At 44.2% G+C, this 26233-nt stretch overlaps 1 protein-coding gene across 1 annotated transcript in view; it reads right to left on the bottom strand.

Moving 5' to 3' along the window:
- Positions 1 to 26233, bottom strand: part of MMP23B (matrix metallopeptidase 23B) — a 166506-nt gene that overhangs the window by 10608 nt on the left and 129665 nt on the right. The window contains exons 5-7 of the mRNA XM_086921489.1: positions 9705 to 9869; positions 7228 to 7338; positions 5698 to 5824 (exon numbers count right to left, since the gene is read on the bottom strand). Of these exons, the coding sequence (XP_086777615.1) occupies positions 5698 to 5824; positions 7228 to 7338; positions 9705 to 9869 (403 nt within the window). The remainder of the gene's footprint in view (positions 1 to 5697; positions 5825 to 7227; positions 7339 to 9704; positions 9870 to 26233) is intronic.

Genomic DNA, 26233 nt, shown 5'->3' with positions numbered 1-26233 from the left:
CCTAAAGGATCTGCCTCCCATGTGAGCTTTCTTCACCCTGGGGATCCTAAGCAGACCCCCACCTGCGGATCTGAGCGCTCGAGCAGGTTCGTAGACTTCAATCAGTCTCCTCAATGGTCGAGGTGCCATGCCATTCAGGATCCGGTGACAGGTGCAGAGGGCCTTGTATTCGACTCTGCTCCTCACAGGGAGCCAGTGTAACTTCTGCAGGGCCACCTTCGAAGGCGCCCTTTTGGGCAGCCTTAGGATCAAGCGTGCTGCAGCATTTTGCAGCACTTGAAGGCAAGCCATGCTTTTCTCCGGTACCCCCAGGTACAGCAGGTTCGCATAGTCCAGCCTTGCGGTCACCAAAGCATGTACCAGGGTTTGACGAGCTTCCATCGGCAGTAGGTCCAAGACTTTCCTCAGTCTTTTCAGGACCCCAAAGCACACTCCGACCACCCGGTTGATCTGGGGCCCGAAAGTAAGACCCGCATCAAACCATACCCCTAGGTTTTTTGCCTCCTGGCAGGGGGTGGGAGTTGGTCCTAAACAGGATGGCCACCATGCCGACGACCAAGCCGACTGGGCTCTCCCTATCACCAACACCTCTGTCTTGCTGCCATTAAGTTTCAAACAATTGATGGCCATCCAATCGGCGAGCTCTTTCATGCACGACCGGAAGCCATCTGCAGCAAGACAGGGCGCATGCGACAGGGAGATAACCAGTTGCGTATCATCGGCATAAGATTCCATTTGGAGGCCATGGCTCTCCACAATGGAGGCTACAGGCGCTACATACAGATTAAAAAGGGTCGGGCTCAGGGACGAGCCCTGAGGCACGCCCTGGCCCAAGAGTACCCCCTTAGAGTAGCAGTCGCCTTGCCTCACTTGAAAGCTTCTTCCCGTTAGTATACATTTTGACCATTTTATGGCAGTACCTATGGTGTTTATTCCCCTTATGGTGAAACCTGAGTGCGGTGTTCCTGCTTTCTGCAGGTATTCTTATTATTTTAACCCTGCGTGGATTCAACGTCTTGTATACGTTTTTTCTTTTCTCTGATGATGGGCTCCATGCTCAGGAGATCTTTTTCCGGTAAGGGGCTTTACCTATGTTACCTGCTCCTTCGGGGCATTTTTCAATACTTTTAGGAACATCCTTCTATACCTTGTGGTATCCCTTATAGGGAGCTTTTACTTATCACCTTTAAGGGAGTTTCTATATAGCTTGCTGCATGAGATTCCACTAACAATGAATCTCTTCTCCTTCCTTATTCTATGCAGGGAGTATTCTTTCTCTGCCTTCCGTTGCCTACTGGTCTTGGCTTCCATCGGGACAGTGAAACAGGTAACTCTGCTCTGCAGGCCACGTTGCTGCCCTCGCTCACAGTTTAGCTACAACATTCTTTCTCAATAGTGCCCTGAATTTATTTAGCTATTTTCTCGCTATTCATCAGGATGCAGCACTTCCATAGCTTTCTATGGTGTATACGTTTACATTCACTTTTGTGACTTTAACAAAAGTGTTTTTCCCCCTAAAAAAGAAAACAAATAAATAAAGAAAAATAAATATATAAAAAAAGAAAAGGTGAGATGGAATAAAAGGATTCTTCTAATGTCCTGCTAATTTTACTGCATAATTACTAAGGGTATTTACTGGTGCCTGCAGCTTGCCGTCATGTCACATGTGCTGCCACTGAAGAGGGCGTTGGCCCGAAACGCGTCTGGCAAGAAAGGGACTCTGTTTGCAGCTCGCGCCCTGTCGCTGGCATCAATTCCTACCTGTAAGTGCATCCCCACCTAGCGGCAACTCTTTCTTTCCATTTTTTGCGGCCTGCCCGGTCGCGGGGTTGCACTACCGCTTACAACTGCGGGTCCACAGCTGCCTTACTTGGGCAGCCCTCTGTGGTCCAGGAGGTGCCTTACTTGCGGGGTGCTTGCGGGGACATTGGCAATCCCTTTAATACTTTTTTTGCATGCGAATGGCGGCGGCGACCCACTTGGGTTTTACGGAACCACCAGTCCCAGAGAGCATTGCTTCAGGTTTTACACCTGTGCATAATTACTGAGGAATTTACTGGTGCCTGCAGCTTGCCGTCTTGTCACATGTGCTGCCACTGAAGAGGGCATCGGCCCGAAACACGCCTGGCTGGAAAGGGACTCTGTTCGCAGCTCGCGCCCTTGCGCTGGCATCAATTCCTACCTGTAAGTGCATCCCCACTTAGAGGCAACTCTTTCTTTCCATTTTTTGCAGCCTGCCCGGTCGCGGGGTTGCACTACCGCTTACAACTGCGGTTCCACAGCTGCCTTACTTGGGCAGCTTTCTGTGGTACAGGAGGTGCCTTTACTTGCGGTGACATTGGCGATCCCTTTAATACTTTTTTTGCATGCGAATGGCGGCGGCGACCCACTTGGGTTTTACGGAACCACCAGTCCCAGAGAGCATTGCTTCAGGTTTTACACCTGTGCATAATTACCAAAGGGTATTTACTGGTGCCTGCAGCTTGCCGTCATGTCGCATGTGCTGCCACTGAAGAGGGCGTTGGCCCGAAACGCGTCTGGCAGGAAAGGGACTCTGTTTGCAGCTCTCGCCCTTGAGCTGGCATCAATTCCTACCTGTAAGTGCATCCCCACCTATCGGCAACTCTTTCTTTCCATTTTTTGCGGCCTGCCCGGGCGCGGGGTTGCACTACCGCTTACAACTGCGGGTCCACAGCTGCCTTACTTGGGCAGCTTTCTGTGGTACAGGAGGTGCCTTTACTTGCGGGGACATTGGCAATCCCTTTAATACTTTTTTTGCATGCGAATGGCGGCGGCGACCCACTTGGGTTTTACGGAACCACCAGTCCCAGAGAGCATTGCTTCAGGTTTTACACCTGTGCATAATTACTGAGGGTACTTACTGGTGCCTGCAGCTTGCCATCATGTCACATGTGCTGCCACTGAAGAGGGCGTTGGCCCGAAACGTGTCTGGCAGGAAAGGGACTCTGTTCGCAGCTCGCGCCCTTGCGCTGGCATCAATTCCTACCTGTAAGTGCATCCCCACCTAGCGGCAACTCTTTCTTTATATATATATATAAATATATGACTACTCAATGTAAGCAATAAATCTACTTTCCAAACCTGAAGAGGAGTTTGTGCCTTTCCTTCATCGCCAATGTGGAAGTTGAAGGCGGCAGTATCGTGAATATATATATATATATATATATATATATATATATATGAATATATATATATATATATATTCACGATACTGCCGCCTTCAACTTCCACATTGGCGATGAAGGAAAGGCACAAACTCCTCTTCAGGTTTGGAAAGTAGATTTATTGCTTACATTGAGTAGTCATAACGCGTTTCGACTGTCCTTGCAACCTAGATCACATCTTTATGTTTTTATGTTTTAGAAGACACAACATTGCCGTAACAATTTGCCTGGGTATACTAAGGGCTGTAAAGGTGCTGCCCTTATCCTTCCTGTTGTTTGGATGTCTCCTGCTTCCTGTACGACATAGTTTCCTATAATGAACCATTGTGGCTCGTGTTTAGCATGTGTCTTTTCAGTTAGTTAGCTTTTCTTTCCTTGGTTCAATTTTCTGAACTTACATTTAGAGAACGGCGGTAGAGGGCATGTTTTGCATGTATCGAGTCGGATTTGATCCCTGCCATGATCTCCACTCATTGAATATTTTAGTTTTTCGTCCATTCCTCAGTCAGCTTATGCGCTGGATGGTAGACCTTATCATTGAGTAAACAGAATGGATATCTCTCTGAGATTCCTAATAATGGCTTTTTCTTTACCATGATCTCTTGGCCAAGTAACAGCCTTTACAATTTATTTTGATGCTATGTTGCTGATTATTCAACTTCATACTACTTGTTCTTTATAACCATCAGCATCTGTCTATTATCATTCTGTTTAGATATACATGTCTCATATGTATGTATATATTTGTATAGCAGTGCTTTATACACACATATATTTTTATATATGTATTTGTATATTTTCATAAAAAGGAATCTGCGGATAGATATCTCCATCAGATGAGCAAGTTACTTACCTTTGTTAACACCTTATCTGGTAGAGACATGATCTAGCCGCTAATTCCTTAAACACCCACTCATCCTCCCCGCTCTACAAACGACTATAGTATCACGATTAAACATCTTCCAAGACCCTGATTTTACTCACCAGTTCTCAGTGTTTTTATTCTCTATGCTCTGTGATTTGGTTTTGCATTGCCAAACAAAATCTTTTTCTGAGAATTACCATCTTGTTTGTTAAGACTTCTTAATTATTAGTAACAAAAATATTTCTATATTTTTTGGCACACTTTTTCCACAGCCAGTTTCTATAGTGGCACCATGTTTTGGTGCAGAAAGTACTCAGAAGAAAATGATGTCAGTACGTCTGAGAGCGCCTTATATGGACTCCTGTGATATTGCATGCATGGATGACATCGCTATGGAATCACACGATGCCCACTGCTGATGCACAGATGTACTGCTACTAAACAAATTGCAGTATCCAGTCTGGCGCCTGGAGAGAATTCAAAGTTAAGGAATCTGCGCTAGTTAAAGTCTCTGCCAGATAAGCCATTACCCAAGGCAAGTAACTTGTCCTTCAGGCACTTATGCTATGTATAGATGCCATATCGTTCAAAATGTGACTTTCAAGGGTGGGAAAACCTTTAACATGTAAATCAAATGCGAAGTATTTGCAAGTTTGACCACAGCCCGGCCAGTGGCGTTGCCTCTTACAGTGCCCATCTTTAAAAGTAAATAACCATCACTGAATACTGGCATTGGAATGTTGCAAGGACACGGGCTCTGCCGAAATTACTGTAGGGTAACTCACTAGTGGAAGCAGCACCTAAGTGGTCACATGCCCCTTTCATCCCGGCTGTTAGACAATCTTAAAATTGCCTAAAACACTTCTTGTCCTCTGACACCTGTGTTACTTCATTACCTTGCAAAAAGAACAGATGATAGACGGAATGCTGAACAAACGTTCAATCCTAGTCAGATCTGGGTCAAATCCATCAGTTTTTTGCACGCCATGCCGTTCCAGTTTAGACTCAGCCATATGCAATTCAGTCTTGACCCTGTTCCCCATGGCAACAGTCCAGCCTGAACAACCACAGCAGGTCCTCCCTGGACCGGAAGCAAGCATCCTGGGTCCAGTTTCGGAGTATCACCTCTAATCAGCCAGGCTATCTTAAATCTGGTGGCGTAGCGGGAACGGTACCCATGTCTGGGCATATCACCCTAAGTGTCCATGGGTATGCCCAGACATGGGTCCCTTGCTTGCTGTGCCACACGTTTCAAGCTAGCCTGGCTGATGAGGGGTGATAAACCCGAAACCGGTCCCACGATGCTTGTTTCCGGTTCAAGGAGGACCTGGCCTGGCAGTTGGGACTGGACTGTTCCGTTGAGGAGCAGGAACAAGACTGATTTGCATATGGCTGGGTCCAACCTGGGGTAGCATAGTGAGCAAAAAAACGATGGATTAAAGACCGATCTCTTGACTGGGGTTGAGTGGTTGGATAGTTTAAGCACACCGTCCATCATCTTGTAGTGTTCTAACTTGATTACCTTGGTCACAGGTGATCAAATGGACAATACTGCCAGGTTTCCAAAGTTCAACAATCTACTAGTCCGACATGGCCAATTGGACACTCATCTTGCTTACCACGTGGCTGAAGAAGATCGACACTTACTAGACTTTGCCTTTCTTGTGAATGATCTTTTTGCCACACCGCATGGTGACTTTTCGGCCCTCAGGCACCACCTTGGTTTTCGTCCTGGGCGGATGGGCTGTTGGTGCAATGGTGGGGAAGGGGAATTCTGTGCAAAAAAACAATGAAAAAAAACTTAGGTGAGCCACAGAGTATCAAAGTGCCTTCCTGGGGCGTTCTTAAAGATTTGCCACTTTGATTAATTAATCTTTTTGGGCAATCCAGAAAAATCAGCGACTGGTTTCCGGGGAGCCCAAGAAGGTCTGTTTACTGCTGTTTGAAAATTTGTAAATAGTACACACCGTAAAATTCTGGACGGAGGAGAGCTAGCGCTGCTGGAAAATTGCACTTCTTTTCGATTTTGGACTTGCTTAGAAGGCAGCTTTATCTAACTAACTTCATGTTGTTTTTTAATCATAATAAAAACACATGCATGCTGGCTTTCAGAAAGCCCTCTTCATCCATTGTTCTGTTCAAATGTAATTCACATTTTGCTTCCTTCCAGCACAGCATAAAGTATGGGCAATGTTCATCCCACTTCATCCTCTGCCTTTCTTAACTGAGAGTGACGGCATTTCCCTTGGGCATAACAGCCTAGCATGTAGACACTTTGGTGCCAGGGCTGGCATGCTAATCTATGCTTTTATTTGTTTACATTTCATGTGTTTTTTATATAGTTTTGTAATAGTTTATTTGTAGTTTTATTTTTGCCAACATGTGCACACCGCATTTAGCTAGTCCCTTTCTTGAACTATTTTTTAAACTTTTAATACCTATTGCATACATTTACAAGAAAAACTATAAAAACAATTGCAGGTTTCCCAACGCTAGACTATTTGGCTTGTCAATGCTTGTTTCACTATGGAAAATATTTCTCACGTGGAGAAACTGTATCTCTTGTCCCCACCCAGCCAAACAACAATGGGGATGTTCCAGCCCCCATCCCACTCAGTAAAGAAAGTTACTCCAGACCTCATCGGGTATGAACCCATTCCACGGTGGTACTGGGTTGGAAACAAGTTTTGAATGCTCATAACATGAGGAATTGGTGGCTAATCACAAGCTCACAAGGCAAACCACACCTTGACCGCTCCATCTCCTCATTGCATGGTAATTATACCCACATACCATTAATCCACTGTGACCTTTCAGACCGACAACCAGCCATTTTTATTTCTAAAAGTACTTTTAAGATTGAAAATGGCTTTGGGAATAGGTGTTAGTAACTACCCAGGTTAATGATCAAAATTAATTCCCCATCACTACAAAATATTTTCTTCAGAACGATAAAAAGAAGGCACCTTACAACTGCATGCAGGTCTCTGCATTTTGCACTCAGACCATCGGGCTATCTCACTAAATTAGTGGCCCAATTCACAAAGAAAATATAAAATCAATCTTTGGAAACCCCAAGTGAGACACTGTGAATGCAATTTCCAATTGCAGAAATGTGGTAGTTGTAAATGAAGATATTCTGTGGTACGCCACATGCCTTGAAGAGCAATACATTACCGGAACAAAAATCACAACTGTACGGGCAGTGCTTTTTCATCAGCATCCTCCGCGTGTCACAGAACCCTTTCCGTGCCCAAGAGGGACATATGAAGAGCCTGTCCAAGCACCCTGAAATAAAACAAAAGAAGGCCTTTATAAGGAATAGAGAAGACTGGGCATAAGCCCAGTGAAAAACCAAAGTGTACTTAACATATGTCTTAAAGGGCTAGGTCCTTGCTAGATATTCAGGATATCCAAGTACTACACATTTGCATTCAATTAATTTGGTCTAAATAATATCAATTGCCAATGTGTCCTCTTAAAAATTTGTTGCAGATCCAGCACTCCTGGACCTTGACTTGATTTAAACCTTTTGGCACACAAACTAGTTTATTTTACAGGGAAAATAAATTAGGTTTGCTATAAAGGGGAAATCAAGTGACTTTCAAGAAAGGCAGTGCCTCTGAAAACCCAGAGTAGTGATATGGCGTGGCATAAGGTAATCCTTTGTCCCATTTGTTTATCAACGATATCCATTAGGAGTTTCCCGGCCCACTCTGCCTATCAATGTCACATCTATAACTTTAATTGCCACCAGCTGGACTGTTGAAAGAATAGCAGATAGCCGATGGACTTCTTTTACTAAAAACCCCTCTGCTTAGCATGCAGGAAATTCATCTTGTTAGTACAAGACAAATACTACACCTGCATCATCAATGAGACATCCAACAAAAGCAGACTGATTGTTTTAAAACGACCAAGCACTGCATTAACACTTGTCCCAGACCCAGCAGTCCACACTTCACAAACAAGTGCAATGCCTTCAACCTCTTCTTCAGCAAAAGAATACAGACAATCCACATGCACCAGGTGTACAGCTCTCCCACCATACTGTCCAGCATTCCGCCATAGTCCTCTTTCAACCGCTTCTCCCTCAGACCTTACCAACATCCTTACCTCCTTCAGAGCCACATGTGATGAAGGCGATGTCCTATGTACATCTCCTATGAAAGCCCTCACCGGAGAAGATCTCTCATTGGTGCTCGCAGTCATCAATGCCTCACTCCCGCAAGGCATTTTTAAAGAAGCTATCAAGACTGGCAAAACATCTCTGCAGTCTGAAGGTACCCAGCCCATACATGAGGACCTTGCCAATTGCTCATCGACCCTTCATCTTCGGATCATTGAAAGGCACCCAACACTGAACTCCAACAACACCTCAACAATAACATTCTTCTATCTACCAATCAAGCTTCAGCACTGAAATAGTCCTCCTATAAGAAATGGATAACCTTCTGATCCATAGACAAGGATAGCCCTAAACTGCAGAAACATTTGGACTTCAGTGGCCTTTGACAACATCAACTATCCTACCTTCATTACAGTCGATCATCTATAAAGGGGTTCACTAGCAGCGTACACCTTGACCAACATAAATTCATCCTGATGATGGTCATCAAGATCCCAGAAGCTCCTCATCCCCTCTGGAGTACCACAATACTGTATCTTGTACCAGCCTTTCGGAGCTTCTTATAAACCTACACCACATCATTACAGAGCCTCCTGGATCCATATTCACTGACAGCCACATCAACATTCACTGAGACACCACAGACAACCACCACGACAATTTCCTCTGCTCTTGAGAATGAACAACTCAATCACTGGCTCCCCTGCAGCCCTGGATGCCCAGCGTCTCACCTGAAACTCAACCCCACCAAGAATAAATTCATTCATTTTGCCAAGAACAAAAAACAATAAGTTCATACTCGATCCAAATGTTGTGACCTTATCATGTAAAGAAATATCTGAAAGAAAAAGAAAAACAAGCCACAAGACTTCTACATCTAAACATCCAGGAACTGGAACAACATTCCAATAAAATCAGAAATGGCCAACCCTCCTCTAATTCAGGAAAGAGCTAAAGATCTGCCTGTGAAGAAACCCAACATTCCAACACTTAAAAAATGCTCCCTTCGCTTTACAGACTAGTGTAGCCACTATTGTTTCCCCTCCACAATGCAGATGACAACGGATTGTATTTGTAAACCCTGTACAGCCCAACCTTGGCCTTTGCTAGTTTTACTTGCATAAATACATCAGAGCATCCCAAGTTTCAATAATGTCAAGAGTGTCAACTGATGAGAATGGAGATCCTACTGAAGAACCCCCCAGAACGTCTTTGCAGGCTTCCTGCAAGAAATACAACTGATGTACAAATGGAATTCTTCCCCTTCCCCGCCAAAATAGAATAAGCAAAAACTGTGACCATGGCAAGGGCGACAACATTTCCTAATCAACAACTGGAGTAATCCAAGATGTGCCAATAGCAGGTATTAGTAAATGATTTCTGTGTGACTAAGAGGTCTCTGAAGGACGTTTGTGTAAGATCTACGGAATGAATTGACTTTTAAAGAGCAAGTGGTGGCCACTTTGGTCAAAACTCCGGTTCTAGCCTTATTGAGACCTCTTGTTGTCTACCCCTTCCTTCTTACCATAGAGCCGGTAGATCCCCCAAAGGTCATCCTGCGAGATCCTCGTCTTCCCCGTCAACGTGGCATTGATGTGCATGAGGGCATTGGAGTTTAACGAGTGCATGAGCCCCAAGGCATGTCCGATTTCATGGGCTGCCACGTGGACCAAGTCTGTAAGCCACACTCCTTGAGTCAGTAAGGGAGAGAGATGGGTGAACATTGTTAAAAGGGAAAACATCTCAGTGGTGCTTCTAAGTCTGGCCATACAACAGCTTAACAAAGGCACCTAGTACCTAAATGAGAAAGAGGCAGCAGCATAATGGGCGATGAAAAACTGGCCAGGCAGCAATCGTAAGCTTATGTTTTTACTAACTATATACTAAAGTGTAATCTTAATTTTGTGAAGCTCCAACTAAGAATCCAAGTTGCTCCAAATAATAGGCATTACTGTTACCGAGTTCATTTTTGGCCTTGCAGTACTTTGCAGAAACTAGTGTGAGGTACATGTTGAAATAAAAAGTTTCTTTTTTTAACTTTATTTTTATTTTTCATTTAAAGAACACATGGTGGCAGGAGAGCATTAGGCATATAATGTACACAGGAAAATTATACAATACAGTAAAATAAAATTTAGTTGGAAAGCCAATGCTCGAATGGTGCCCAGTTCTTAGGAGCAATCAAACGCCTTCTACTCCCTCTCAACACCTGGACCGACGTCTCCAATTTATGCCATGCAAGCATCCTAGCCTTCCAATGACAGAAAATGGGCGGTTCAGCACTAAGCCACTGTGACGTAATGCAGAGTCTAATCATGGCCATTGCAATAAACAGAAAAGCATGAATATATCTTGTTCTTTCAGAGGCCATTGAATGTTCGTAGCCAATTATTATTAACTCCGCTGAGATCTTAACAGGGGGTTCAATTACCTGATTAATAAAGGCTACAATTTCGTTTATAAAAGAACGTACATCAGGACATGCATAAAACATGTGAACAGAATCTGCAGAAAAAAGTTTACATCTAGCACAAGAAGATCCTTTCGCACCTCTGGCAACACCCCAGTTAGCTAATTTGGCAGGAGTATGGTAGAGATTAAACATTGACATATAACTTTGAGTACGGAGCGTACCTGAGACCAAGACAGACCTGGCTAATTCCAATGAAGATTTTAGATCTACAGATAAGACCCCAAATTTACCCGCCCATTTACTATTCTGAGCCTCTAAGTCATCTGGGAGTTGAGAGAGAAGACACTGATACAGTGCCCCTATTTAGGATTTTCTTAATATTAATTCCACCATACTGATCTTATCAAACATATTAGGATTGCTTGGGAGATTCTTGTCGAGGAAACTTCTGAGCTGTAAATATTTAAAAAAATGATTAGATTGTAAATGAAACTTCTCTTTCAAATAAGAGAATGAAGCCATCTGACCTAGCTGGGCCAGAACCCCAATTTACTTCAAACCAGCAGAGTTCCATTGAATAATCACACCCTCTTGAAATATTGGAGGTAATAATCCTGGAGCATTGAATGGAGTGTAATAATTAAACTTTGAAATATGACAATAGCAACAAATTTTTTGCCAAACCGAGAATAGGGCTCAACAGACCTTAAATTTTGTTTTTTTGAAATAGCTTGGTTCGAGAACCTGGGTTAAGACTCCTTTGGTAGCATCGCCAAGCGATATTGCATATATTGAGGGAGGCATATGCAGGGGACTCTCAACTGAGTCTCCCAACAGAGGGACACCAAAATGTTGTAGCAAAGTAGCCCAGTAATAATATAACAGATTCGGAACTGTCCAACCGCCACGCTCGAGCGGTAGACCAGTCCATTTTGCCACCCTTATTGGTTTACGATAACCCCACAAGAATCGCTGGCATCTCCTTTCTGCTCTAATTAATGTTGCCTTAGGAATTAAAAGTGGAATAGATCTAAAAAGGTATAGGAATTTCGGAAGGACAAACATCTTTAAGATATTACAACGACCAAATAAAGAGAGATGTAGATGATCCAATCTCTCTAACTTGTTATGAAGTGAAGCAATTATGGGGGAGTAATTCAAATCAGGGATCTGATCTACATTAGCCGAGATTTGAACAGCTAAATATGTAGCCTCTGAAACTATAGACAACTGTGAAAGGGGCATAGTTATTGATTGTACGATTTGCGTCTTTGCGACTCTTAGCTTATAGCCAGAGATAGCACCGAATCGCCCCGCAAGAGTCTCTAATGCAGCAAACGATACGGCGATATTGTCAGTTAGTACTACAATATCGTCAGCATATGCCAATGCCTTATACTCAACTCCCTGAACCCTGACAGGACAAATGGCCTGGGACCTTTCAATCATACTGAGGAAGGGATCAATAAACAAGGCAAAAAGAAGGGGAGAGCAGGGGCAGCCTTGTCTAGTCCCCCTACTGATGGAAAATACTCTGACTCCTTCCCTGAAATACGGATTGCGGCAGATGGAGCTAGATATAGAGCTTGGAGGGCCTGAATAAAGTTCACAGAAAATCCCTTCCAACGTAGCACACTCCACAGGTATCCCCAGGAGACCCTGTCGAACGCCTTTTCGGCATCCAACAGGATCACCCCAAGAGGAGAGCTAGTTGCCTTAGCCCAATCAAGCAAAGCAATGACACGCCGGATATGATCAGTTGTGTCTCTGCCGGGGATAAACCTGTGTTGGCGGGGCGAAACCAATGGAACAATGACTTGAACTAACCTAAAAGCTAAAATCCGTGAGTAAATTTTACTATTGGTGTTGATAAGTGCTATTTGCCGGTACGATGCGGCATTCAACTCATCTTTGCCTTTTTTCTTGAAAAGGACAATTATCGTCTGTCGACAAGAATCAGGCACAATCCCAACTTGTGCCGCCCTAAAAACATCTAGCATTTCTTGCTTGAATACTGTTGAAAAGGTCTTATAAAATTCTAAATGAATGAGGTCAGGGCCAGCTGCTTTACCATTAGAAAGAGATTTTATGGCAGTTTCAACCTCCTCCCAGCTGATAGGAGCGGACAAGGCTTCATTTTGCTCAGCTGTAACCCTCAGAGTATCCAAAGAATGAAAAAATTGATCCATGCTAGTTTGTTGTTGCAAAATGATCATAGGATCTTCTGTGTATAAACTCGAATAAAAATGCACAAAGGCGTTCAAAACACCACTAGGATTTTCCTGAACTGTACCAGACTGGTCCATAACTCGAACAATCGGATTGGCCGTGGCCTTTTGCTGAAGTCTCTTTGCTAAGACCTTGCCTGAGTTCTCCCCAAACTCATACTTTAAAGTTCGGAACTGTGTTTATTTAACTGCAAGATCTTTATACAGTGGTTCTAAAAGATCAGACTTTGCAATTGCGACCATTTTCTGACTACTAGCGACATCTTGTCCCAACTGGATATTAGTACTTAGATCGAGTTCTGCTTGTTGAAGCGCTTCTAATCTAGATTTAGTTTCCTGCTGCGCTTTCTTCCCCCTAAAAGATGCAAATCTTTTAGTTTCTCCGTGCAAGGCAGCTTTGAATTGGTCCCAGACAATACAACCGGAAGCTGTGGCCCTATTACTATTAAAAAATTCTGCAATCCAGGCAGTCATCTGTTCCTGATACTGATCATCTGAGAGCAGTTTCCTTTCGAAAGTCCATGATCTAATCTGACTGAAAGGGTGATCCCATGCAAGATTAACAATTATAGGATTGTGGTCAGATATGGTCCTAGGAGTGACTTCAATCTTTGCAGTTCCGACCAATTGGTCGGACAAAAAAACATAGTCAAGACGCACCATTTTATTATGCAGAATAGAATAGAATGTATAGCCATCCTTATCTTGATAATAATGATGCCACATATCAATCAAGCCATGTTCCACAACAAGGGTCTGGAGGGCCTTAAAAACTTGGGGTTTCCGACCTACATAACCATGGTGCGCTAATACATTGATTTGACTGGAAATGTCAATATTGAAATTGTCACATAACAACATTGGATGAGACCATCCAGCTAGTTCCACATTTAGATTCCTGAACACTTGGGGGTCATCAAGGTTAGGAGCATAGATCGCACATATGGACAAAGGGCGATTATTTACCAATGGTTCCAGAACAACCCATCTACCACCGTTATCTTCTTTGACCCTTTTAACCAACCCAACCCCTATTTTTAACAGGATAGCTACACCCCTAATTGTAGATGTTTGGCGAGTGCAGGCAACTAAATCATACCCAGGAAATCTTAGACTTCCTCGACCACTCCAGGGAATATGTGTTTCCTGCAGGCAGATTAAGTCTACCTGCATAATTTGAAGCATTTTATGGAAAATCCTGTGTGTTTTTAGGGTCGTTCAGTCCACAGATATTCCAGGTCGCACATCTTAGCCTATCCCCCCCCATTAGGAATTATCGAAAGCCAACAGTCCTGAAAAACCACTTTACTAATCGAGCAAAAATGTAATCCTCTAAGGGTACATTTGCACAAGATGACAATTGGCACTATATATAGCAAAGTTTGAAAAATCAAACATGTTCCTGCAGAAACAACCTGTCTCCTGACCACCACCCACCACCAAAACACCCCCCACCCAACCCCAGTACACCCCGCCACCCCCCTTCCCCTCCCCCCCACACCCTTCACCCCCCATATGGAGGCGCAGGACCATGGTCCTTATGATGGTTATGTTGGTGAACACCCATGCTCCGCTGTGTCCGTGGTCCCCCCTTTCTGAACATTACAGATGACCCTACCATCAGCAAAAAAAATAAGAATACTAAGATAAAATATAGAACAAACAGGTCATCTTAAGACTTTACAAATTCCAAAAAGAATTTTTTTTGTTCCCATCTCAGTTGAATAAGAAACACAGATAATGTACACTAAATAGAGTCCAGAAACTCCTTAGCAGGTATCTCAGAGAGAAAGTACTTTGTTTGGCCCTTGAAGATGACTTTTAATTTTGCTGGAAAAAGCAAAAATGCCTGAGCGCCCTTGGCCTGAAATAAAGTTATCAATTGGCGGAGATGCCAGCGGCGATCAACTGTTTCTGAACAAAAGTCAGGCCGAGCAAAGAATTGGCAGTTCTTGGCCATTTGCTTCTTATTTGGTCTGGCTAAATCAAATATTCTTTCACAAGCAAGAAAGTTATTAAAGCAGACGAGGATGGCACGAGGATAAGCATTGTTGCTACTAGATGAGGATTGCTTTTTATGAAATGGAAACCTGTGCGCTCGTTGTATTTCAAGGTTCCAGTCCCATTGCGTGACTTCTGGAAAGGCCTCATTGAAAAGGTCTAGTATGAACTGCCTTACATCCTCGCCTTCTTTATTTTCATCAATGCCTAAAATTCGCAGATTATTCCTTCTTGCTCGATTCTCTAAATCAGAAAGTATCCAGAGAATATCCTTGCGCTGCTGTTTAATTTCCGTTGCAAGATCCTTCTGAGCCGCTGCCGCGTCCTCTAAAGCCGAGATCCGCTCTTCAGCTTCGGCGACCCTTGCAGAAGTGTCCGTACATGTTTTAACAACACGCCGAAGAGAATTCTGCATTTTACGACACGCACCTTGTGTGCGCATATTCTCCCGCCTTGTTGCTTCCCGATGCATAATAATGGTTTGGTAAATTGTTTTAAGAGACACCTCTTCAATAGCTTCTGTTAGAGCGCCCTGAGAGTTATCATCTGGAACTCACTCATTTGTTGCGGAATCTTCTTCTGATAGAGTATTATACGCACTCATGTCAGTAATTGATGCCCAAGTTTTAGCACCCGGAGCCTTGCGAACTGTGTCAATAAAGTCAGCTGCATTTAAATCCTTCGAGGCCTCACTGAGACGCCAGTCACCTGCTTCACTATCATAATCAGACCATTGAAGTTCGGCATCCTCCCCCGATAGCGAATGATCTGAGACAGAATAGAATTTGTCAGTTGCCTCACTAACCTCTGAGCCCCTTGTGTCTAAGAGATGCTCTGCCGAAGAACCATCAGAGTGAGGGGCGACTGAATTGACACTCGGTTCCAAGGCAGGAGGTTTAGTCGTCCGCTCTGTCTCCTTTGAAACGCCTTTGACCTGTCTACTTATGTACCGTCCCCCTCAACAAATGCCTCACTTTATTCCCGCGGTCCAGGAACTACTGGCTACCCTAGCTGTGAACAACTCCTCTGTTCTAGTGTAGCAAGGTTTCCGTTCTCCCACAGAACTGTGCACAGAGATCTAGAACCTGGGTGAGTCAGGGTGACCCAAAACTCACCTTTGTTTCAGAAATCCCCTTACCAAGCTAGCTACAGTGTCTCATCGGTAGTAAATACTTCCCAATGACTTAGACAATCCAGAACATGAACTTAGGGTACCTCAGGTATCGTGGAACACATGAACACTCTTTCGTTATATAATCATTCCAAACCGAAACTGGGAGGCAAAGAACACACGTGCAAGTTTGAAATGTTTATTTTTCAATGCAACATTCTCAAACGCAGTATCTTGTATAATATCAACATACATATTATAAAAATCAGAGTTAGCAGCATAGTCACTAATCCATAATAAGCAAAAGGTGATAGCATGTTATGATGCAAAAGTCTATAGAATTATGTATCACCTATATTTCGCGCACCCTAATTAGCATATTATATTATATCTAAGAAGGTCTCATCTGGGTTCTAGCAGGGCGGACCCATACCTCTAATTCTCAGTAGGAGGAGATCACATCAACAGCTACCAGCTCTCTGCATGCGAAGCATCAAGTGTGTCGATTCATTTTCTGTAACTCTATCTTAAACCCGCGTAGAGCCCAATGTTGGCAGCAAGATTATTTGTGTTATGTCTAACATGGTGCGAGGATCAGGCCTTCAGCAACCTTGTGTTAGGTTATTCTTAGAGTGTGCAGTTCTCGGTGTGCAGACAGTTGTACCAAGTGTACCAAGCACGGCTGGTACTAGAGCAATAACATATTATTCTCAAATAAATCACATCTTTCGTCTAGGTTGAAAGCTACAATAACAAGTAGGTGTCGTGTGCACACTCAAGCTGAAATAAAATATTGCGTTTAAACATTTAATAAGCTCATGCTAACTTAACACAATATATAGAAACGTAGTAACCATATGACACCCCGCAATGATCCGAGGACGGTTAAAAAAAGAGAAAATATAAGCCAATACTCTATGAGAGGCAAAACATGAAAGCAGAGTTCAATGATATTGAGCCAAGCTAAATGTATGTAAATGTATATAAAAGTTTAATATCAAAAATATGTATGAACGCCTACAGTGGCCACACAAAAATATAAAAAGTCGAACTTAAGGCCTACTCCCAGTTCATAGGCCCAGAACATATGAAAGTCGAATGTTCGTATTAAAAAAGGGGCACCATTCAGAATTACTAAAAAGTCACGTGCCTTAATAATTAAAGTCTTCAAAGTCACTCATGGGTTGAATGAATATGCAAAATAGGTAGCTACAGCCTCCAACATGAAATCACTGTCATCATCCGAAAACAGTTCAGCCATCCAATTAAGCAATGGGAAAGAACATACGTGCTCCTCCAACACCGATTCCTCTAGCAACATCAGAGGACAACTCAGTGGGTTCTCGAGAACGCTATGTGCCAGAAAGTCATGCGCCGCTGCGAATATGTCCCACTGACCCATTAGTCCATGCATCGCTGCCACAGCCATAACCCTTTCGCCAGAACAAACCAACTCGTGAGCAACTACGGGGCTCATCAGCTGATCAAAGTCGACGTCAGGAGAAGTCGGTAAGCAGAGACACAAATCAATGGCCCAGTCGAAATCACAGCTCAGGCAATGAAACACGGGCTGGACACATGTGAAATAGGAAAATCTTAACGATAATCCAAAAGCCGTGCTTAAAGTCGCAAGCGGCAAGGAGCCATAGTAATCAAGGATCCGGTTGCGAAACTGCATCAGTAGGGGCTGAGCGTTTTCTTGCGCAGGATGGGCATCCATGTTTTAGAAAGCAAAATATCACCAGAACGCCTGCAGCCAAAGCCAGCAAAACAGGAAATCCGCCAAACAGGCTTGCGAATATAGAATGAAAGAACGCAGGGATAATACCAAATACTTTTTCAAATGTAGTCACGAGACCACTGCTAACCAATTTAAAAAAATGTGCCAGACCCGTTGTGGAGGAGGCATTTCAGATTTGATGAACCAGCTCGGAGAAAAGAAAAGGCAAATCAGTATTTAAAAGCGCCTGCACTTCTGTGCGTGTGTTAGCTATGTGAAGGACATAGGTTTCGCGGGCAGAGCTCAGGGCCACTGGCTTCTGAGACAATAGGGCTCTTATACGGCTTAAACCATTGAACTCGGCCTTCAAAGTTGGTATTCGTGGCCAAATTGAAACATCTGAATTCCCATGCGTGGGCAGATATAACACATTCTTGCAACAAACCACCCTCTCTGAAACGGTAACCACATAAGCGATACCGACCTGTAACCCACAACACAGTTCGTTATTCAAAAGTAAATAACTACCGTTGGACAATAACGTGAACGTGGGAACTATTGCAGGAACTGGTGTCCCCTTCAAAACACAGGCCAAATTAGGCTTGTCCTGATTACAAGAACCATGCAACTGGATGTGTCTGCATATTAGTGAGCGGTCAGGCGACTGTGTACATTCTTCACCATTCAGATTCACTTCACTCCCCTCCTTTAGGCATCTGTAAGTGTATGGCAAAGACCATGTCTCATGGAGGAAAGTACTACCTAAAGGTTCATATCTACCTATAGCCATATACTTCATACAATTTGTAAACTTATACAGAGCAAAAGGCAAGGTAATAACACCATGGATAAGCCATGTAGCAGCAGTCACCTCAGCCACCGAAAAGGGCAAGGATTCTAGTTTTTCAATGTGTAACATAGAAAATGATGCATCTCTCATTGAAAGCATGCGCTGTTTTTCGGTCAAATTAAATGGGGCAAAAAGTGATGAGACGTTCATAAAATTCCAAGGCACTCGACCAGACTTAAGAGTCTGTAGTGTCCAAGCAAACTGCATCACAGAACGCAATTGATTTTGACCATGATATAACACGGACACTTCATCATGTACAATGTCAACTACAGAAGACACAATATTGTTCAACGTGTAAATTCGGGAAGAAAGCGTGTTAATACTGTTATCAACAACTGCAAGTACTTTTTCTAAATTTGCTTGATCAATAGCCCTCAGGCGCTTAGCAGCCTCAATTTGGGAAACTTTCCAAATTTCATTGTAAATCGCATAAAGCCATCGTTTAGATCTACCTTTAGCTGGGCCTTTTATAAAATCATTCAAATCCACATTATCATTCAATTGGGACAGATGTAGTTTAACTGCAGTTAATGTGGAATGTTGCAACCAATTCTGACACATCTTCCCCACAGAATAAGTCGTGACAGTATAATCTTCTTCAAAACGGGGGTCGGGTCTGACTTCTGTGAACCCTTCAGCCAAACCTAGAAAACGACGTTGGCAAGAATCAGCACTCCTATGCCACATCAGCCAACCCTTGGAATCCAAACTGGAAATGTTAAAGGATGAATTGTGCAATAGAGCTTGCAACTCATGAATGGACAATTCAGTAAAGTTACCCCAACCTGAATATTCCTCTAAATCTGGGATGGTTGGTGTATTTAATTTTTTAGAAGTAGCCAATCCAAAGCATGTTGTTTGGAAAATGGATGAATTTAAAAACAACATGTGATTCGGGATGAGACATGCACGGTGCAAAGCCTCAGTGCCTTGTACCTGCCAATCCTTGGTACCCCAAACCGATTTAAGGTCAATTGTTCCTTTCCAAAACTCGTAGCCATCTACAGCCAAACTGTCTAGAAAGGACTTCGAATACAGTAATTTTGTATCGGTAAGTCTAACTTTGGACTTGGACTTTTGTGTCATTTTAAAATAAAATGACTCGGGATTAGATTGATTAAAGTCTGTGAAATAAGTATATTTTTCAGAAACGTATTGGAGATGCCACCTAATGGAGCAGGGCAATGTTCCCATTGTGTATAATTTACAGCAACCCTCCTTGAATTTGTCTTATGCAAAAAATTATTACCATAGTGTTGAAAACAAAACAAATCACCATAATTAATAGAATCTAAATACAGATCCTCAGCATCGAAGGCAGCATAATATTTCAAATCAGAGAATAATGCTTCTACGGCCTGAATATCCCAATCATCAGAACATATATTTTGTTTAATCACATCTCCCATGTTTACTCTAAGCACATTTGGAACATTAATCACTTCTGTGGGCCCATGTATCTGAAACCTAACCGCATCCCACACAATCCCATCAAGGACAGGCCAGGCAGTAATGTTAACTGTATTTAAGTTTCGTTTCAGTCTGTGTGCTGAATGTGAAGAGGAAAGAGGGGCCAACGTTCCATTAAGGTATCGAATTCCTGTTCTTTCTTTAACGTAGTGACCATCAATCAGGCGGAAAAAATAAAACACAAAACCAATTGACATAAAAAGATAAAATGAAAATAGGATCAACCAAATGTATGTCCAAGGGGGAATTAAAAAATGTTTTTTAAACAACGTGGCATATCTTGCAATAGTTGAGGGTTTCTTTGAAGGTTCCGAAACAGAGTCAAAAGAGAATCTGGACTGGTCGGCCAAACGGGTATGCAAATCAGGCATCGATAAATCAGCAGGATAAGTGTAGTTTAACTCATCAATGACAGTTACAGGAATAGTATTTAATAAAGGACTGGATATGGCAGGCATCTCGAGGGACACCTCACGTTCTGCACCAGATGTAATAGCCAGCACAGAGTGCCTCACCATGGAAGGACAGGAAACAGCCGGTGTCATGCTATGAAGAATCGGCCACCCTGTGTGTCTTGACATTGTCAATAGAGCTAAATCTGTTTTCCTTACGACCTGGAAGTGGTGGTAAAATGACTGTTCTTGTGCCCTTCACTCCAAGAACTCGAACCGGTGCACGATATGAGGGACCAAACTCTTTCTTGTTATCGATCTTCTCTCGAACCAGTTCTCCAACTTGGGGTAGCCAGCCAACTACCGGGATCTGCAGCGCATCATCCGATGTGGAGGGCAAATGTTCCTTTGCAAGACTGTCTCTGGTCTTTTGTAGATTCTGTAAAACATTGCAATGTTCATCTACGTCAAAGGCCGTGGCCTGGGCCTTGCTGTCTAGCCCATCGAGGTCAGGGACATACATCTTGATACCAAAGAGCATTTCGTATGGGGTCCGCCCACCCAGAGACCTTCTAGGGAGATTATTAAGTGCACGCTGCACGCCTATGAGGTGGGCTAACCAGTTTCTGCCAGTGCCTATAACTCGAGCTGTCAAAGATTGCTTTAAGTCGCGGTTCATTCGTTCAACTACACTGTTACCCTCAGGTCTGTAGGGACTCGAAAACTTGACTTGGACCCCCATCGAAACCATAGCATCCTTATACGCCTTAGAGGCAAAAGCCGGACCCTGATCCGAATGGAAGGTACCACAGGCAAAAATTCCCACAAAGACTCGCAAATCCTTAATGACAGTACGTGAATCAGCGCTCCGATGTGGCCATACCCACACAAAGCGTGTGCATGAATCTACTGCTACTAAGATGTACTTGTATGCAGTATCAGAGGAAAATGGACCGCAGTGATCTAAATAAACGCAGCCAAGCGATTTATTCGAGATATACAACCGTGTCTGAGGCGGACGCGCAGCAGTTGAAGGCTTAATCTGCTGGCATATGTCACATTGAAGAACATAATCGCGCGTCTGTTTGTACAGTCCCCGCCACCAGAATCTTTGTTGTAGCTGAGTTACAGTGGCTGAGACGCCCGCATGCGCAGACGCCACACCTTTATGAGCCGCTGCAATCAAAGCAGCCCTGCGATCCGAGTTGGGAACTAGACGTTCGCCAACATCAGGGATTTTCACATAAGGAACCTTATCGGGACTTAAGTGGTATGTGTATTTAGAAGGGAACCCCGCAGGAAATTTACTTCCCTTCTCCGTTGCAGCAACTGCTGCCAAGATGTCATCATCTATTTTGCTTTTGGATCTCGTGACTGCTGCAACTAAATATTTTGATACCGCTGACTTCGCTGCTTCATCAGCAAGCGAATTGCCAACAGCGTGGACCCCCACGCGCTGATGACCGAGAGTATGAATCACAAACACGAGTGGCAACTTCTCTTTAAGTTCTGCCACTCGGACCCAGATCATTTTATGTTTTATTGTGCTACCTTTGGAATCACGAAATTCATTCTGAATCCAAAAGAACAAGTTTTCATTGTAAGACTGGACACAGTAGTAAGAGTCACTTACGATCAAAGTCGTCACACTAGGATCTGCGTACTCCAATGCAAGCATAAGAGCACGAAGCTCTGCTAATTGTGCGGTGCAGTCTCCAAGCGTCTGTGTGTGTACCACACTGGACTTGAACTCATCGTTCACCATGGCACCGACCACAATGGCGCAAGCGGAAACGTAGGCATGTTTAGAGCCATGCGCAACCTGCGCCGAACCATCAGTGTAAATGATGCAATGGAAATCCTCCAACGGCCGCATTGCTAATGGAGCAGGATGAACAAATTCATACTGTAAATACTCTTGCGACCGTAAAGTGGCGTCAAAAATAAACGTGACATCTTGTGACGTCAAGGATGCAGCCCATTGAATCCACCGAGGGTGCAAAGCTTTGGAATTAGGTACACTGGCTTTCGTAACCGCCTCTAAGGCTGGACACGGGGTAACAACCAACATGCGCTTCCCTTGTGACAGGGCACGTTCCTTAAGAATCGCCATCTGCACAGCCGTTAAAACTTTCTCCACAGTGGAAAAACGCAATTCAGCCGAAGTGTACAAGTGTGACTTGTAAGCAATAGGTACTGTATCTCCTTCATTAAAAGTCAGGTACGTGAAACCCACCGCCCCAGGGATAATTCTTATCACTAGGTTGGTCTGGTTATCACGAGTCTGTAAGTATTCAGAAGCGAGCAAATCAGCCTGCAAAGATTGTAGAATGGCTGAATGCGAAGGCAGCCAGCATGATTTGGAAAAAGATGGTTGTATCAAAGCATACAAAGGCTTGATACGCTGGGCATATTCCGGAATGTAAGTTCTCCCGAAATTCAAAAATCCCAGCAAAGACTGTAATTTTTTCAGTGTTGTCGGAGAGCGCAATTGTGCGCATTTCTCCAGGAAGTGAGGGGCTAACCCTTTTCCCTCGTTGTTAAGCTCGTAACCGAGAAACAACACTGTGTACTCTGCAATGTGCGACTTTGCAAAGTTAAACTTGTAACCAATGTCTGCAAAGTTACAAATTATGCTATTTACTCGACACAGATGCTCCAAAGATCGTCGTCTGTGAGATAAATGTCATCCACATACGAACAAGCAACTGGGTCGATGCTCTCTAAAAGAGAGACTATGCGGGCGGAGAATACTCCAGGACTGTTCTTATAGCCCATTGGAAGACGCCGAAACATTTTTTGCACACCGCCGCATGTAAAACTGGTCCATTGGGAACTTAGACCGTCTAATCTATGGGCATAAAAACCATTGGAAATGTCAAGCGTGGTTTTGAACCGTTTACGCTCAAGACTATTCACTAACGCAGAGCCATGAGTATTCTGTACTGCGCAGTTACGGCAATGCGAGTTCAAATGCCTATAATCCAAAACCAAACGATATGAGCCGTCCGGCTTGTTTACAGTAAAAAGGGGGTTATTCATCGGTGACACACACGTTTCAATTACACCTTGATATTCCAATTGTTCAAGGATAGCCGCGACTGAAGCTTTGGCTTCACGCCGTATGGGATATTGAGGTTGAGGCTGCAGTTGAGACCGTAAAGGAATCTCGTGGCTTGGTGACAATTTATCCCAGCCACACTGATTGCGGTACACAGCCGGCGCTAGCGCCAGAGCCCACTCTTCTGCAAAATGCAGCGCTTCCACTCTCGGTACAGTGTGCGCGAAACTGGGCAGGATTACCTCCTCCCCTCGCGGAGCTGCGAGAACAAAAGGTGGGGGCCAGTCAGCCTCCGAAAGCAAAATGTCATATGTAGACGAGAGATTTTCCCAAAATACCCCTTTTACAGTTCGCTGCATGTCACCTTCAATTAACAGGACAATTTCAAAAAGACGTTCAGGGGGAGCAACATGCGTATCAGCAGTTTCAATTACAACATAAGCTTCAGTCGCTGTCACCTTCAACAGTGGACGGAGGGCCTCTCTCACTATGGTAATCTCCGCCGCGCTGTCTAGCAAGGTCAGAGCCCACGTCAGATTCCGAAGCCGCGTTCTCACTATCTGGGGCATATCGATGCGCTGTCAGGGCGGCGACTTTCTTCGTAGCAAACTGTGGTCTCCTGGGCGTAGAGCCTTCCTGCTGAACTCCACCGGTACGCAGGCGGGGCTGACCACGTCCTTGCTGGCCACCCCGGCCCCTGCTGCCCCCTCCTCCACCGGTTGACGGAGCCGATGAGTCCTGAAAGGAACGAGGAGAGCGTTGGTCAGAAGCCTGAAACCTTTCAGGTGATTTAATCATCGCGCGGTCGCGCAAATCATAAACACGATCCGACAGCGCAGGCAACGGAGACGCAGGAGCAGAAACCTGTGTTTGTTGTTGTTGTTGCTTACCCTGATTCTGCTTTTTAGGCCAATTTTGTTTCTTGGACTTTTGTTGACCACCAGTTTCCGATGACTGACCCTGGGGCTGCTTTTTCTCTTTATCAGGAAAAGCCTTAAGCCCCTTCGCATTGCGGCCAACCGTTTTATAAGCGGCCACAATGATCCTTGCCAACCGACGGGGTCTCTCGGCCTCGGGAATTAACGCCAAAGCATTAGCCACCTGAAAGTTCACTGCATCTCCCTTGACATTTGCAAGGATCAGATCGCAAACTACATCAAAGGAGCCACACAGGCGCATACCCAATTCGACCGCCGACTCCGGTCCGTGTTCATCTTGAACACGTTTAAGGACCGCACCCAGATTGGTCACAGACGTGGTGCCGTAGCACCTCAAATAGACCGCTGCAAAAGTCTTACCCCAGGTCTCACAGTCAACAAGCTCAGGTGCCAAATCTTTCGGTAAACTTAGTGTAAGAATCCGGTGTTTATCACCGGGACACGTATTAGGAAACACAGCTTCAAGCTGGCCGAATTTCTCTGCAAGCCAGAACGGAAAATCATCCTTCTCCTGTGGCTTTTTGCCCATTACGGAATTCACCATGACCGGATTGATTTTCAAACCAGCATGTTCTGCACGAAACTGTGCCCCCCTAGGGGTGGCGTCCTGAACATTACGGCTAGTGTAATGAACAAGCGCTCTAATCACTTCCACCGCGACTTCATGAAGCCGCCGCAGATCTGCCACGTTACAAGTGGCGCGTAGAGGGTGAGGAGTGAATCCAGCCAAAGCGGGCCAAGGTGTGCCCGGAATGGACAAAGGACCCAACCTCGGAGCGGTTAAAGCGTGTGGTAGGGCGCCACTAAACCAAACTCCATGCTGCCAAGCATCAATAGGAACTTCCAATGCCCTGTACGGAGCGTACGCAACCGGTACAGCTGAAGCAGTGTAAGAATGGAACACTCCAGAATTAGCGTTCACCGGCGGAAATGTCACCCACGAATAAAACAGTTCGTACGGGTAAGCATGTTCCGCACTCACCACCAGAACAACAGCCAAGCCTTCTACTGGAACATCATAAGCCCGCAAATGGTCACGCACCGCAATGCGACTATGCTGCGGGATGTCCACGGCTTGTGCCATGTCAGCACAGGAACGTGAAAAAACAAAGATAACTCTGTAGCACAACTGGGTAGTAATTCAATGAAACCGTTTTTAGATAGATTCAAGCTTGAAAAAAGACCTACTTCAAAAATAGGTAGGTGTTTCCGACACCGCCGTTTTCCGGAAACGGGAATGAAGGTGTTAAGGTTTGAATGATATACTACTCGAGTGTCATGATATAAGGCCAATCAACGTATGGGCGCCATGTAGCAAGGTTTCCGTTCTCCCACAGAGATCTGCACAGAGATCTAGAACCTGGGTGAGTCAGGGTGACCCAAAACTCACCTTTGTTTCAGAAATCCCCTTACCAAGCTGGCTACAGTGTCTCATCGGTAGTAATTACTTCCCAATGACTTAGACAATCCAGAACATGAACTTAGGGTACCTCAGGTATCGTGGAAAACATGAACACTCTTTCGTTATATAATCATTCCAAACCGAAACTGGGAGGCAAAGAACACACGTGCAAGTTTGAAATGTTTATTTTTCAATGCAACATTCTCAAACGCAGTATCTTGTATAATATCAACATACATATTATAAAAATCAGAGTTAGCAGCATAGTCACTAATCCATAATAAGCAAAAGGTGATAGCATGTTATGATGCAAAAGTCTATAGAATTATGTATCACCTATATTTCGCGCACCCTAATTAGCATATTATATTATATCTAAGAAGGTCTCATCTGGGTTCTAGCAGGGCGGACCCATACCTCTAATTCTCAGTAGGAGGAGATCACATCAACAGCTACCAGCTTTCT

Source organism: Lissotriton vulgaris, chromosome 5 (genome assembly GCF_964263255.1).
Source record: "Lissotriton vulgaris chromosome 5, aLisVul1.2, whole genome shotgun sequence".
In the NCBI taxonomy this organism is placed as follows: domain Eukaryota; kingdom Metazoa; phylum Chordata; class Amphibia; order Caudata; family Salamandridae; genus Lissotriton; species Lissotriton vulgaris.
Note: the sequence above shows the minus strand (reverse complement) of the source record. Positions and strands in the feature narration are given on the sequence as shown.